At 34.3% G+C, this 14,800-nt stretch overlaps 1 protein-coding gene and 1 pseudogene across 1 annotated transcript; one reads left to right on the top strand and one right to left on the bottom strand.

The window, feature by feature from the left end:
• Nucleotides 1–4,896: 4,896 nt before the first annotated feature.
• LOC133192881 (uncharacterized) lies at nt 4,897–8,712 on the bottom strand. The gene has a single exon (XM_061328886.1). The coding sequence runs from the start codon at nt 8,710–8,712 to the stop codon at nt 4,897–4,899; it is 3,816 nt and encodes a 1,271-aa protein (XP_061184870.1).
• A 4,081-nt stretch (nt 8,713–12,793) lies between these two features.
• Nucleotides 12,794–14,195, top strand: LOC133192880 (uncharacterized; annotated as a pseudogene).
• Nucleotides 14,196–14,800: the final 605 nt, after the last annotated feature.

The raw sequence follows: 14,800 nt of genomic DNA, 5'->3' as shown, positions 1-14,800 counted from the left end.
TGTATTTTCATGTACTATTTAGCTTAAAGTCATCAAAATTTGTCAGTTGATGCATCTTGGGATCTCAGAGTATGCCTACTGAAAAGTAGGTCATGGGGACCTACTTTTCAATTTATATGGCTATAATGAAATATTTTGGGGTACTAATTGGCTTAGAATCATTAAACTTTGTCGGTTGATGCATCTTGGGTCCTCGGAGTAAGTTGGCTGAAAAGTAGGTCACTGTCACCTCAATATTTCTTTATTTAAAGATTTCTAGGTACTAATTGACTTAGAATCACCAAACTTTGTCAGTTGATGCATCTTGGTTCCGCAGAGTTAGTGGACTGAAAAGTAGGTCACTGTGACCTATTTTTGAAATTTTATGGCTTTATTTACATATATCAGGTTCTAATTGGCTTAGAATCATCAAACTTTGTCAGTTGATGCATCTTTGGTCCTTGAAGTATGTTGATTTGAATGTAGGTCACTCTGACTTACATTTTTCGGGTATTAATTTGCTTAGAGTCATCAATTTTTGTTGGTTGATGCTTCTTGGATGCTTGGAGTACATCGACTGAAAAGTAGGTCACTGTGACCTGATATTAATATTTTTTCAGGTACTAATTGGCTTAGAATCATCAAACTTTGTCAGTTAATGCATCTTGGGTCCTCAAAGTATGTCAACTGAAAAGTAGGTCAACATGACCTACTTTGAAATTTTATGACTTTATATAAATATTTCAGGTACAATTTGGCTTAGAATGATCAAACCTAGTCAGTTGATGCATCTTGGGTTCTCAGAGAATGTCAAGTGATAGTAGGTCACCATGACCTACTCTCAGATACTACATTGTAATTGGCTAAGAATCATCTTGGGTTCTCGGAGTGTTTTATCTAAAATGTAGGTCATGATGACCTATGTAACCTTTGGAATTTCAAGGCTCTATCGAAATATACAGGATAATTAGAGGCTTCAAATAGAAGTGATAGGTTGTACAGTTTATCAAAAAAGTGATTCAAGGTCCTTGGGCCTCTTGTTTTTTATGTTTTCAAATTACAGATTCAATGGAAAAATTATAATAACAATTTGTGTTTAAAATACTGTGCAAAAAAGCCAATGCCATGTCTATAAATAGCAGTATATGTATACTGTAAAAAAATATTTTTGTCAATAAAAACATTATTGATATATACATGTATAAGTTTCCCTATTCAATGCAATAATGTAATTTCTCCCTCATCAGAGAAGTGAAAGTCTTGTGCATACATATCAGTAATAACCTAGCTAAAATTAATGTCATAACCATAAAGTAAAAATGCATTTTGTTTTGAAAAAAGATGATCTGAAATGCAGAATACATGTACCAGATGAAAGAGACAAAATATCTTTAAAAAAATTGTCCTGAAGATGTAGCATCTGGCATCCGAATATCTGAATTTAAGGTCCACTGTAACATCCAATATCCAAATTCTACTAAAATTTTAAAATTAATATGAATCCCATTGTATTATATGTAAATGAACACAGTAACTTTAATCATTTAAAAAAGGGACATATGATAAAGGGTCCCCATCTTACTAGGATAACTTCTTATCAAATTGAATGCTGATGACAGAATTTGTGAAGAACAATTTGATCTTTTGATCTATCATGTACATGAAAATGTGTCTTTTCATGTAAGCTTAAAAAAATCAAGGTCAAATTTACATGAGTGCATAAATTTTTGTAGATTTCAAATTGTGGGGTTGATTTATATGACTATCAGTTTATTATTTCAAAGGCAAGAAAGAAAAACCTAATATATTCCAGGGTAAAAGAAAAGGGTAATGTAATGGTAGTGTAATGTTCAGGACACAATTTGAAGGTTATCACTGCTCTTTCACTCTAATGCATACTACAGTTATATTGGATGTGAAAAGAAGGTAAAGATGTTCAATAGTCAAGGACAGTGATTCAGTGATTGATGTTTGTAATGTATTCATTGTAAGAAATGGTGATCTTTCAATAAAATTTTGTTGCAATGAGATATATTTCTTTGCAGTGCCATCATTACTTCTTTTTTTTTCTACAGGTTTTTAAAATTTTACTTTCCCTAAAATTCCATATTCAAATACAGTCATCTTATAACCCATGGAGCAACTAGAAATGATAAGAAGCTTACTGCTGAACCACAGGAGTTCAGAACAATTAAGGATCATATGCATAAAGAGACTTTTTTTGTGAAATAAAACAGGAAATCTTCAGTATGTCATTATATCAAAGTTCAAATGCTGCCTGAGATTAACCAGATCAAAAAGGTTATCTAGAATTATGATTAAAAAAAAACTCAAAGAGAGCATCTACTCCATGCTTAAAATGCACTTTTCCTCTGTATTTTGATATCTATTTGAATTATTTAATATAAAATTACATGTTTTTCTAAATTTCTTGTGACTTGTACAAAATGTTGTGTATGGTGTTTTTAAATTAATACAATGTGAAGCATGAAAGTATAATGTTTGATTTGAAATGAATGTGTGTAATATGTTATACTTTCATAACAAACAACAATACACAAAAAATAAAAACGTTTTATCTTAAAGCCTGAGCACCGCCTTCAGATGGCTTATTCCCCGAACAGCTACTCGCCAAAATTAACATCTAATTATCACACCCAATTAAGGGGCCCTTTAAGGGATACAGGTAGATTTACCTGTATGAATAAATTACCCAAATTTCAATGCATATACACAGAACAATCTATCAAGTCATTTTTAATTCAATATATCCTGTAAAATGTTTTTCTTTCTTTTTTTATGACGTCGAGCTCTTGGAGCTCGAACGTCATCTAGCAAGCGCCCAGTTGAAATCGCAACCGGATATGTACACGACCGAATGTGTTAGTCGATGCATCCGCAATAGAAAATAGCAATAGCTATAAACCAATTTCTTTGAAAACGCTCAAAATGAATAATGGCTTGAAAATAAAATTGCATCAATTATATCTGCAATTAATTCTATTGCAAACAACAATATTATGTTTTATTCTCACACAAGAAAAACGTGATGGTTGTTGCGGATGAATTTTTACAGAAAGGGTGCGTTGAATGACATGAATAACATTTCGGAACGATAACCGTGCAACATAAACAACACAACAGGAGGTAAAATAATTACAAAATTACATAAACACGAATACTACAAGACAAAAAAGATTGAATTTCTAAATCTTAGCTTTACTTATACAATCTTCTAACCAACTCTATCCTAAAAACCGATGATATTGACCAGTATTGCTGTATTTCTCCATTTCCTCCATTTCCCAGTATACCGTATACCACGCCCGATCGTAACTCGATCGTAATTGTAACAGAACAGAGTGTTGGTTGTAGTTTAGATGCAATCACTAATACAATGCTTTGACATTGGCAATTAGAAAAAATGTTATATAAATTCATGAAATCCTTCATAGTTCTTCAACTGACTGAAAAGAATTTAGCATGAACATGTTCGACGGTGTCTGGTCAATTCGAACCCTGCTCCATTCGGACCATGACATAAGGCTCCAGACTGTAATTGTGATATTTTGTTTAAACTATTTTTTTTATTATGTCCCCTGAGTCACTCACTTGACTTATTGCTATCTTCAATTTCAAAATGATCTTTTGAAATTGTTTTTCTTCTTCGACGTCATTGAAGCCTTTCAGGCTTTTGATTTTAATTTTTAATTTTTTAAATTTATTAATATATCTATTAACAAAAGTGTATGTTCAGCATAAAAAAAATGTACATTTTTAAATTATATTATAACTGGTTCACTTATTTCTGTAATATAAGTTTACCCCACAGTATAATAATACTATGGGAGTAAATTTTCATGAGCTCGCCTGAGCGGAGAGCTAAGGTGAGTTTTCCTGATCACATTTTGTCCGGTGTCCTTCTAGCCATCATCTTGTTACATGAAGTAGTCACCCATCCAAGGGCTATACAGACTCGCCGTAGCTTAACTAGCCTGAAATCGAGGGAGACTCTTCACTAGAAAAACTAGCTCACTAGGGAGATAGTTTAAGTTCCCTATAGACTGTCCTGCAGGCAGAGTGGGCAACAATACGATTTCAAAGTTTTACTTGGGAATTTATACATTGTGTACATGTGAATTTATAGCTTGAATACTGTTCGTTATCTCCATACATTTCATCATTAAGACAAATGCAGATTGACGTTTTTCATTCTAATTGTTAGGCCATTATTCACACATTGAATTTTCTTGGATTTTTTTTTCCATTTTTACCAATCATGAGAGGGAGCACACGGTGGGCAGGAACTGTCGACAGGGGATGCTCACTCCTTGGCACTTAATCCCATCTTTGATGTTTTGGAGGTCCGTGTTTGCTCTGCTCCCAATATGTATTGTTGAAATGGACTTTGAACTTGAATACTGTTCATTATCTCCATATTTCATTAACAATGCATATGTTTTTAAATGAGAAAAAAGGATGTTGTCAGAACTTTATGCAATTGCTTTTTATCTATTACACAATAAAATATATTCATAACAAGACTATCACACTTCATTTAATTATGAAAAGATGTAGATAAAAATATTTTATATCTGTGGAGGACAGGCTTGGTGATGTGCCATCTATTTCTTATGACACTAAATAGAAAAATAATTGGCTATTTGGCTATCTGCCAAGTCTTTTAAGCATGCTCTGAGCATCGCTAATTAAAGCATTTCAGAAGATTGCGTTAAATGTACATTGAGACTGTGATGTAGATAAATGACAATTAAAAGAATGAGAATTTTGCCATGTGATCAGATTTTGTAAAATGACATTCTAAGCCCCCCCCCCCCTCCCAAATAATAATAATAACAATCAAAGTTTCAAATGATTCACTCGATTTAAGTATGTTCATAGCAAATCCCTTTCATTCTATTCATCTTCTCGCGAAACATACTCTCCACATAAACACTGGGCTTGTCTTTTGTCACTGGTAATCTCCACCATTCGAGAGCAAACACAGGGATATTTTTTTAAAAGAGCTACATTGAAAGCATTGTAACCAGAAGCGTAAGTAAACGCCAAAACAAACTCAACACGTTCTCCAGCATATCTTTTACCAATAAGAGGTCCAATTGTTCTAATCGGTACAAAATGGATACGAATTGGAGTTATGTTATCCCCAAGATCCAGCTCTATAAATCCAGTTTGTCGTTTTTCATTTGGTCGGCAGATTGTACCTTTGAGAACAACCCTGTCACTATATTCCGAGTCATAATATTGATCCTCAGTTTCACAAGCTTTGTAGTCAAATCTAGCTGGTATAAGACAACGAATCCCAGGTCCTCTTCCAAGCCATTCCTTTGGCGATCGTTGTCGAGATATTGTTCTGCCTATTTTGGTCAAATCTTCCAAAATTTCCTTTGCCTCAGTCAATAGTTCTATTCTTGGATTGCTCTCCTCAATATCCCCAAAACCGAGAACACTAAGTAATATAAACAGGTAGAGCTTTGAACTTGGACTTTTAAGCAGTTCATGCCAGAATCGAACTTGAAGTAAAACATCCTCAAGACTGTAAATCTGGACGAATTTCTTATGTCGAATTGCATGGAGCCAGTCCTTATAATCCAAATCAATGGCTGCTCTTTTAAGGTCTATATCTTCAAAAGTTAAGTCTTTGAAATTCTTTTCACAATTCCGAACAATTTCATTTATACTCGAGGCTGAAGTTATACAATCTAGGGTGTGTAATGTGCTCTCCACCCCAAACTGAAGTTTTGTCACTGCATTATGCACCCGACGCGTATGAACATTCTCGGTTTTCATAAGATTGTCCAAGTCATATGTAATCATGATTGATTCGAAAAGAGCATTATACCAATGAATTTTCCTCAAGAATTCCACATGAAGATCATCAGGATTAACACAGCTATAACACTGATAAATCAGTTCCAAAATTATTGTAATACTCTCTTTCACGAAATCTACCATTTCAACTCTATGGGTATATACTTCATTCAAATCCTTAAAGAAAGTCTGTCGATGTACAAATTCACAAATAAGTAATCGTGTTGTCATTTCTCCAACATAGCCATAACCATCCTCAAAGCCATATAGAGTTATGGCTCTTGTCTTCGAGAAATAAAGACAAGCATCCTTTGCATGAGCAAGAAGAGTTTCCATTATCCTATCAAAGTCCTCTGGTGCCAGTTTTGCCTTTGCTTGCAATTGTTGTTTCTTTGTTAGCTTTGTTATTTTCTGATTGCAGAAAATACCATACATATGATATACGTATTTCATCGTCAGTTTTTTACTTTCATCAAAATCTGATATTTCTTTCATCCTTGCCACTAAGTTGACTGCTGTAGCGAAACAATCCTCTGCTTTTTTTTCATCTTCAGGGCGACAAATGGAGTACATTCTTCCTAAATGGGCATGAAAATTAGGATCACTTGGGAATATTTCAGTTATTTTCTTTAAAATATTAATTCGCTCTGTAAAAGGTGCTTTGCAAGGTATATCTTCAAGAAGTCTCGAAATTCTTCCCCGCACCAATTCATTGTCTTCCACATCACGATTGTATCGAACAATTAGAGTCCGTGTCAGTATATCAGTTATTCGTCCAGATTTGACAGAGGTCTTTATTTTTCGATTTCTGATGTCGTCTAACAAATGGATAACAAAGTCGTACATTCCCATCTTAGCCGTATGACTGAGACCATATTTACTGGTTTTTTCATCTTTCTGAAGTTTTCGTTTTCTCCATGTCAGAAGTTGTTCAAGGATTTCTTTTGCCACAACGTAGTGGCAAATTCTAATGCAGTTTGGTTTTCCTTCAAACCTACAAGATACAATAAATTGTCGTACTTGAAATGGAAAATCTTCTATGCCAACATCGTAATTATTCTGCCAGCACAGAAGCGTAACAAAAAATTGACATGGGATTGATGTTTGCCCATAATAGTAAACTAATGAAAGGTAACCAAGGATTTTTTGCCATGGTTGAAGTTCTCGATCGTGTTGAGGGTTTTCATCCAGTTGAAGATATCCTTTTACGTAGGAATGGATTCCCCTGAAATCTTCCATAAACACTGTCATCCCAAATTCATACATTAAACGTAGTTTGCCACGTTCAACATCCTTAACCAAGTCAGTGATTTTATCTTTCTTTAAATCACTGTCGCAATGACAAGTAAATTTAATTGCAAGTTTCTTAACTTCTTGTCGGGAAACTTTTCCAGGAAGCCAGAATTCATTTTCACTGATCGTTTTTGGTTTTACTATGAGTCTTCGAATATGTATAAAAATGACCATGAGATGATTGACAAGATTGTAAAGTCCTTTCACTTTATGTCTATCATCACCGTCAATGAGCAGCACAAGTGGAAGATTGGTTTTCTTAGATATTACCTCTATTCTGTTGATAAGGGAGGGAACTGTTGACGTCATGTTCATTTCAACTTGCAAACATGGTGTCTCTGTTCGAAGTGACCACAATATTTGTTGACCTAAGGTAGTTCCACCTGATCCAGGCTCATGAAAAACGGTAATTTTTCCAGATTTGAATGTATCAATATATTTTGTTTTTATACGCTCAACTATCAATTTTGTGAGATCCCTCTCTGCAGCAAAATGTCCAACACCTGCTTCGTAGAAAGCAAACCAGTGAAGATTTCCTCCACGAAGAAAGTTCTTCTCTTCTTCTTCCAAGTCAAACAAACTGAAATCTTCTTCGCTACCTCTTTGGTAGGGATTATTTAAGTACAGGACATGAAGATCTTCTCGCAAATCGGCTGCCATTTTATCATCAATGCCTGGATTGTTTGTTCCATCTGCAGTAGGCAATTGATATACATGCTGCTTTTGCGAGCAATTTTTGTTGGCATTCAACACAACTGACATATGCCTGAATATATCCTGTAACGGTTGTTTGATAACAAAATTAGGTTGGATGATTTTAAGAAAAGATTGTTCATCTGTCGATTGATTGAGTAAATGATCGCACAGAATCACATCTATGCCTAGTATTTCTACCATTTTCAACAAAGCCCAAAACATGAACTGAATATTTTCATCGTTTGGCCAGAAAACAACAGCTTTTAGAGTTGTGAAGTCTGAAAACTTTGTAATTTCGTTTAAATGTTTTTCGTAATCCTGGCGAATATTTGCCATCCATGATTTATAATCAGAGGGTGTTCTACTTTCGGCCTCTTGAACAGAGCCCCGTAAAAGACACCACTGAGTTCCTTTGTGCGAAAGTTGTGGAGTATCTTTCCATGTACAAACGTGCAATGGTCTTCTTTCTCTAATTTTATCCTCAATTCTTGATAACATACCATCACTTCTGCTGTTTTCATCAAAATCAAACACACATAGCCACCGTACCAAAGAAATAGCCTCAACATATTTCAAATTTGAAAGTTTTGAGCAAAACAAAATAAAATGCCCTCGTTGAAAATTGTTTACATATTCCATGAAATTTTCAATGTCACTACATGATGAACGCGATGGCGATTTTCTGCTCATGTCCTTTTCCTTTTCGTCTTCGGTTTTATCACTTGCGACTCCAGATGCTGTAATGGAAGCATAAGATTTTTTAAAGTCTTCTGTCTTTTGAAATGAAGTATCCTCACTGCTCTCTGTTTGATGTAAAGGTTTTGGATTTGATTTATCAGCCCTAGATGAAGTAATGTTTGCGAACGTTTGCTCTGGAAGATCGTTAAAATTTTTTTGTGTGCCATCAAACATAACTTCATATTCATTTCTAGTCTCTTTCTGATACAATTCTTCATAATGTGGCGATGTTTTTAAGGTGACAATCCATTTAGATTGAATCTGAACAACAGTGTACGTTTCCTTGAAATTTTGAAGAAATCGGAGGAGCCTTATGCCAGCAACATCCTTAAACGATTTTGGTACCCCATTCAAAGAGCCGTAGTCACTTCGAAAAGACGTTTCCAGCTTCTGAAGAGGAATTCCTTTTGATCCCGGTTGCAACTCCCTTGTTAAGACGCGTATCAGAATGTTGTTCCAAACGTCCTCATCAGAAGTCTCTACATAAATATAAAATGGGAATAAATGAAAAAAAAAATGATATTTCAAATAACATTATCCAGTATGCTTGGTTACAATTTACAGATGAAGACATATAGTACATTTTATTTAATGAAAGAATAACGTCTAGTACATTTCAATTAATGAAAGAATATTGTCTTTGAACATATACAGTTCCAATTGCCAGTTTGTGGTCGTGAATTTTCTTTTGATCCAAATCATGTGCATGGATTTTCAATCAAGAACTCTTATCAGTTCTGAAAATGACCCTTTTAAGAACTAGTAAATGATACTTTATTTCCACGACTGATTTGTTCGTTGTTTTTTAACGCTCCTTCAAGAATTTTTACTCACATTGAGATGCCACCACTTGTCGGTGGAGGGCTGCAATTTAAGACCTGTACAGTGCACTTAAAGTCTTTGAGCAGTAAGGTTTTTTTTTTTCGTGCCAGCACCTCCTGCAATACGGGACCTCGGTTTTTACGGTCTCATCTAAAGGACCGGTATCCATGACCCGCAGTGGGATTCAAAGCCGCGAAGTAAGGAATCAACTTCTTACATATTTTTAATAGAGTTTTGTAAAATGACTAATCTAAAGCGTTCCATTTTTATTGAGATATCAGTTTTCACATTCTTGACTTCTTTTCTAGAACCATATTTTAGCAAAACCTGCCCCAAAGCATTTCTGTGAAAAGAATTTTTTTTTAAATGAAGGGCCACACTCTTTTGAAATAATCAAGAAAAGGCAAGATTAGAGTAGGTATGTGAAAACCTAACTAATGTAGGTTCAAATTTGTTCAAATCATGGCCTCCGAGGTAAGGGTGGGGCAACAATAGTTGTTTTACATAGGTTTATATAGGAAACAACTTCAAAAATTTCTTTCTCAAGAACAACTGGACAAGAAGACTTATGAGAAAGCTTCATAACATTGTGTAGATAAAAAATTATGACCCCGGATGTAGGTTAGGGCCACAATAGGTAATCGAAGATTAAAACAAGCATTTAGGAAAAAAAATCTTTAAAATCTTTTCATAAAAACAGCAAAGGAATGATTAGTCATATTGATGTGGAAGTATCCTCAGGTAGTGTAAAGTCTGTGCGAATAATGACTACCAGGGTAGGGTTGGGCGATAATGGACTTAGAGAATAATAGGGTGAAAACCTGGTGATAAAGAAAAGTAGTAGCAAAGTGGCGCAGGTGAGCCTTAGCGCCAGTAAGACCAAAAATTTCTCTTGACATCATCTCAAAGTGTAATAAATGGTAAATTTAGACTTGAGATATATGCTGAAAAAATGTCTAATGAGAGATGCGATATGTTCTCGTTTTACACATTAATGAAATACAAGGAATGTTTTCCTCATATACGAAGTATACTAGTATTCAAAATTGTACCTCCTGGTTGTTCCTTTTTACAGTTATGAGATTTTGTTTTCGGTCTCGCTCCTTGAGCTTCATATTGTTCACGCTCGAGGCCTTTTTCCTTATCCTATAATCAAAATCATGTTTATATTCGCTTATCTGCTTTCATGTTTCTTTATAATTCAGAATGCAGCATTGGTTTTGCTTAAAACTTACCCGAATCTCTTCCAATGTATTTTGAATATGAAGTAGTTTTCCTTCTATTCTTTCTATATCTTCTCTACTTGTTTCTTTCTGAAGATGAAGCATACCGATGAGATGCCTACAAAGATTATTACTTATTGTGGCTGCCTCTAGGTCTTCAATTTGTTTTTTGATCTTTTTATGCATTTCATCTCCTATTATTTTTCCAATAGTTTCCAAAGTGCATTTTGTGTCCTTGAATTCTTTGAGGAACGTATTTTCATCCATTTCTGTCATTGATGAATGTGCAAAATATTTGTTTCTTTGCTTTCGTATATGTTTAACTTTTTCCTTTTCAATCTTACCAAGAGAGCAAATGTTTATCAAAATAAGAGAAAGCAATGATATATCTAGAGTTGATAAATCCAAGTTTGAATCTACACTAAACTGACAACAACATTGGATTTTTGACGTTGACCTTTGGCATTTCTTTTTTGTTTCTTTGAACATACAAGACCACTGTTCGTATGACATCACTTTATCATTCCTGTATACCGGTGTTATGCATTGGCAACAATTTCTTTTTTCAAAAAGATGAAAAAGTGTATGCTTGTTTCTTTCAATGAATACAGCAAACGATAAGCAAGTGTTATCTTTGGCAATCTCTTGCTTGACCCTCTCAGCAAGCGTAAATGTCCCTTCATCTAATAATAGTGAAGAAAATTTTACAAAGTTTTCCTTCGGAGTTGTGCAGGTCATGCTGACACTTTTGTCTTGAAGTTATCTTGAATCTAAAAAATGTAAAAATTTGAATAAGTTGTCTTTATATACAACAAACAAAACATAATATACCCGGTAAAGTGCAACGCTTTAAAAAAGTTGTTGCTTTAAACACATTTGACAGCAATCATGAAAAAATCCTTTGCATGTTATTAAGCTAGGATGATGTTTAATCAGATGCTTCTGGACCGCCAAAACCTCTCTGACATATATATATATATATATATATATATATATATATATATATATATATATATATATATATAATTATATATATATGGGTTGTTCGGAAAGTTCGCGGACCATGTCAATCTTCGTTTTACTACTTTCAAGAAATTCAAAATGAGCACATTATCATATGTAAAGATATTTATTTTGTTGATATATGAAGTTTCGTTCCATTCGATGTAATGGAAATCAATTTACTTAACTTTAAAATAAACATGTTTGGTAACCCCGGAGCACACTTAACAACATCATTACGTCAACAACATAACGTCGTACAATGCGTCATGCCGGACTGCAAGAAGAAAAACGTCTTGACAACAAACACAAAACATTGGGGAACTCCGAAAATCTTAAGATCACAAGTAAAGAAAACAATGGATAAATGTTTTAAAGAACATACTTTATCTATAACGTCAAAATTAGAAAATCTACAGAAAAGTAGTATTAATAAATATTGGAGAATTTTAAATAGTTCGAAGGCTAGATGTAAAACTGAAGTTGATATCAAAGCAATGTACGATTTTTTGAAAAAAATTAATGAATCTGAAAATGATGAAGGTGCTGTAGATGATTTTGATGTCAACCTCGATAATAACTCGACCCCTTTAAATTGTCAAATCTCTGCAGAAGAAATCTTGCAAGCAGTTAACAAACTGAAAAATAATAAAGCTTCAGGGTATGATGAAATCTGTAACGAACAAGCTAATTCAGAGAATTTGTGTCCCCCGCTTAGGGGAAAAAAGGAGCTTTCGCAGTTCGGGGGAGGGGGAGGACTCCCCTCCCCCTGGATTTGTAGAATTATTAAATGTATACATGCATTTTGAAGCAAATAAAAAAATACTAATATGGATATAAAGATTTGATTGCTTATTCTTTAATATGCGTATAGAAGATTCTTTTTATATACATAATATTTATCACACTGTAATAATGATTTCATGAGTTTGTACAAGCCAGACGTCATAACTTTTTCATTTCAAAATGCTGAATACTTATAATTTCTCGCGTTACGATAGTATAGCGAGAAATAGTTGTCCCAACGACATGTAAACAAATTGTGTGTACCGAAACGGAAGTCTCGTTTATGTATTAGTAGCATTTGTATACTGGGTAACAGCCAATGAAATTAGATTTTGATAATGACGTGTTTGAATAGTTTTCTTGTAGTGTTAGAGTTCAGTTTCTAGCGCACGCTCTGCCCGAGCAAGTCTAATTTTTGCGGGATGGACGCTAGGAGAATGGAGTTTGCTCAAACTATTTCTGAAGAAGTCAATTTAGCAGTTTCTAGACAGCAAGCAGATTTATTGAACAGTTTGCAGACCATGATAGACTCTAAGCTCTCGAATTTTCAGCAGAATATTCAACAAATCTCAACTTCGCAGATAAACAGAATCGAAGAGAATCTCAGCGACCATTACGTTTTCCGGAAGAAAGGCAATGAAAATCAATACAAGCATGAGGCGCGTGTGCTATCAAAACTAAAAGAAGCACACAGCATCTTAGTTCAGCCACGGTAAACAAAGAAAATATCGAGTCAGACAAATCTAGCATCACAGAAGGTATTGAGTTAGTAAAGAATAGACAAAAGCTTATAAAGTTAGCAGACACGTCTCAGTTAGGATGGAAAGTAGTAAAAGAATACGAAACAAATCCTATTGCGGCCGACTCCGACGATGAAAAGAAAATGTATCGAGCCACAATGAGAGTAGAACGGAAAGCAAAAGAGGACAGATATTTGAAAAGAAGATCTTACAGATTTGCACCTTACTTCAAGAGGCCACCTGCAGAAACTTTTTCTCGCTTGGAGACGGATGAAAAGAATTCTACAAGCAAGCCAGGCAGATGCTATGACTGTGGGGCGAAGGGCCATTGGAGCCGGGACTGCCCAAGAAAAGAAGAGAATAAGATAAGTGAAAATTTCAATGCAATAGTTAGCGAATTTGAAAATAAAATTTATCCAAAAGTTGACGAAATTTTTAAAAAAATTATTAGTCTGGTTGGGCGTTTGAGGTCACAGGTGAGTGAATGGGAAGCTATGGGAGCGAATGAAAGCATTGTTCAATTGATCAAGGTAGGTTATAGAATTCCATTCAAAACTGAACCACCATTGGTAGTATTACGTAATAACAGGTCAGCATTGAATGACAAAGAATTTGTTACAAAGGAAATAGAAAATCTATTAAAGAAGAGGTGTATTTCAAAGGTTTGTAATATTCCTAAAGTTGTCAATCCACTGACTGTCGCGAGAAACAGAAACGGTAAGCCACGCCTAAAACTTGACTGCAGACATATAAATCTACATTTACATAAATTTAAGTACAGATATGAAGATGCTTCAGTAGCTAAAGAAATGTTAAAAAAAGGGGGGATTTTATTTTCACATTTGATCTTAAATCCGCTTATCATCATATTGAGATTTTCAATGATCACAGAGATTTTCTAGGGTTTTCATGGGAAGTCGATGGGAAAATTCATTATTATGTTTTTAATGTTTTACCTTTCGGTATATCTACTGCAGCTATATATTTACGAAAGTTCTGAGAGAACCGGTTAAGTTTTTGAGAGTAAAGGGTATGAGAATCATTACTTTTTTAGATGATGGTATTGGAGCTGAATCTTGTTTAGATAGCGCAAAATATGTTAGCATTTACGTTAAGCAACATTTTGAAAAGCTAGGATTTTTGTTTGCTGAAGATAAATGTGAATAGCATCCTACCCAAGACCGAATATGGTTAGGATTGTTCTGGGATATGGCAAAAGGTAAAATTTTTATTACAGAAGACAGGATTGAGCGTTTTAAAAATTGTTTAAACATTGTTCATTTGAAAGTTATGAAAAGTGCTTTCTTCCAAGTTAAAGAATTGGCAAAAATTGTGGGCTAGATTATTTCAATGAAGGCAGTTATTGGAAATATTGCCAGACTGAAAACAAGACATTTGTATGATTGCATAATGAGCAGAGCAAGTTGGAACTCAAAGGTAAAAATGTTCGCTAATGCTTTAAATGAAATTGAATTTTGGCGGGAAAGTTTAAATTCTTTGAACGGAAATGGTTGTCTTATTGAAAGTTTTGACGCATCAGATGTATGCAATTTTCATTTATTTTGTGATGCCTCGGATGTAGGCTATGGTGGTTTTATTGAATGTATGTCGGATGACAACGAAAAAATCAGTATCGGAAGTGTGTGTGGTAGTTGGACAGAAAATGAAAGTCAGCATAGTTCAACATGG

Source organism: Saccostrea echinata, unplaced genomic scaffold, assembly GCF_033153115.1.
Source record: "Saccostrea echinata isolate AGI-Se365-2 ecotype Australia unplaced genomic scaffold, CSIRO_AGI_Sech_v1 ptg000025l, whole genome shotgun sequence".
NCBI lineage: Eukaryota > Metazoa > Mollusca > Bivalvia > Ostreida > Ostreidae > Saccostrea > Saccostrea echinata.
This window is presented reverse-complemented; position numbering and strand designations above follow the sequence as displayed.

What these genes read in the sequence shown, in the direction of transcription:
- LOC133192881 (XM_061328886.1), bottom strand. Translation starts at nt 8,712, where the DNA reads ATGTTTGATGGCACACAAAAAAATTTTAACGATCTTCCAGAGCAAACG.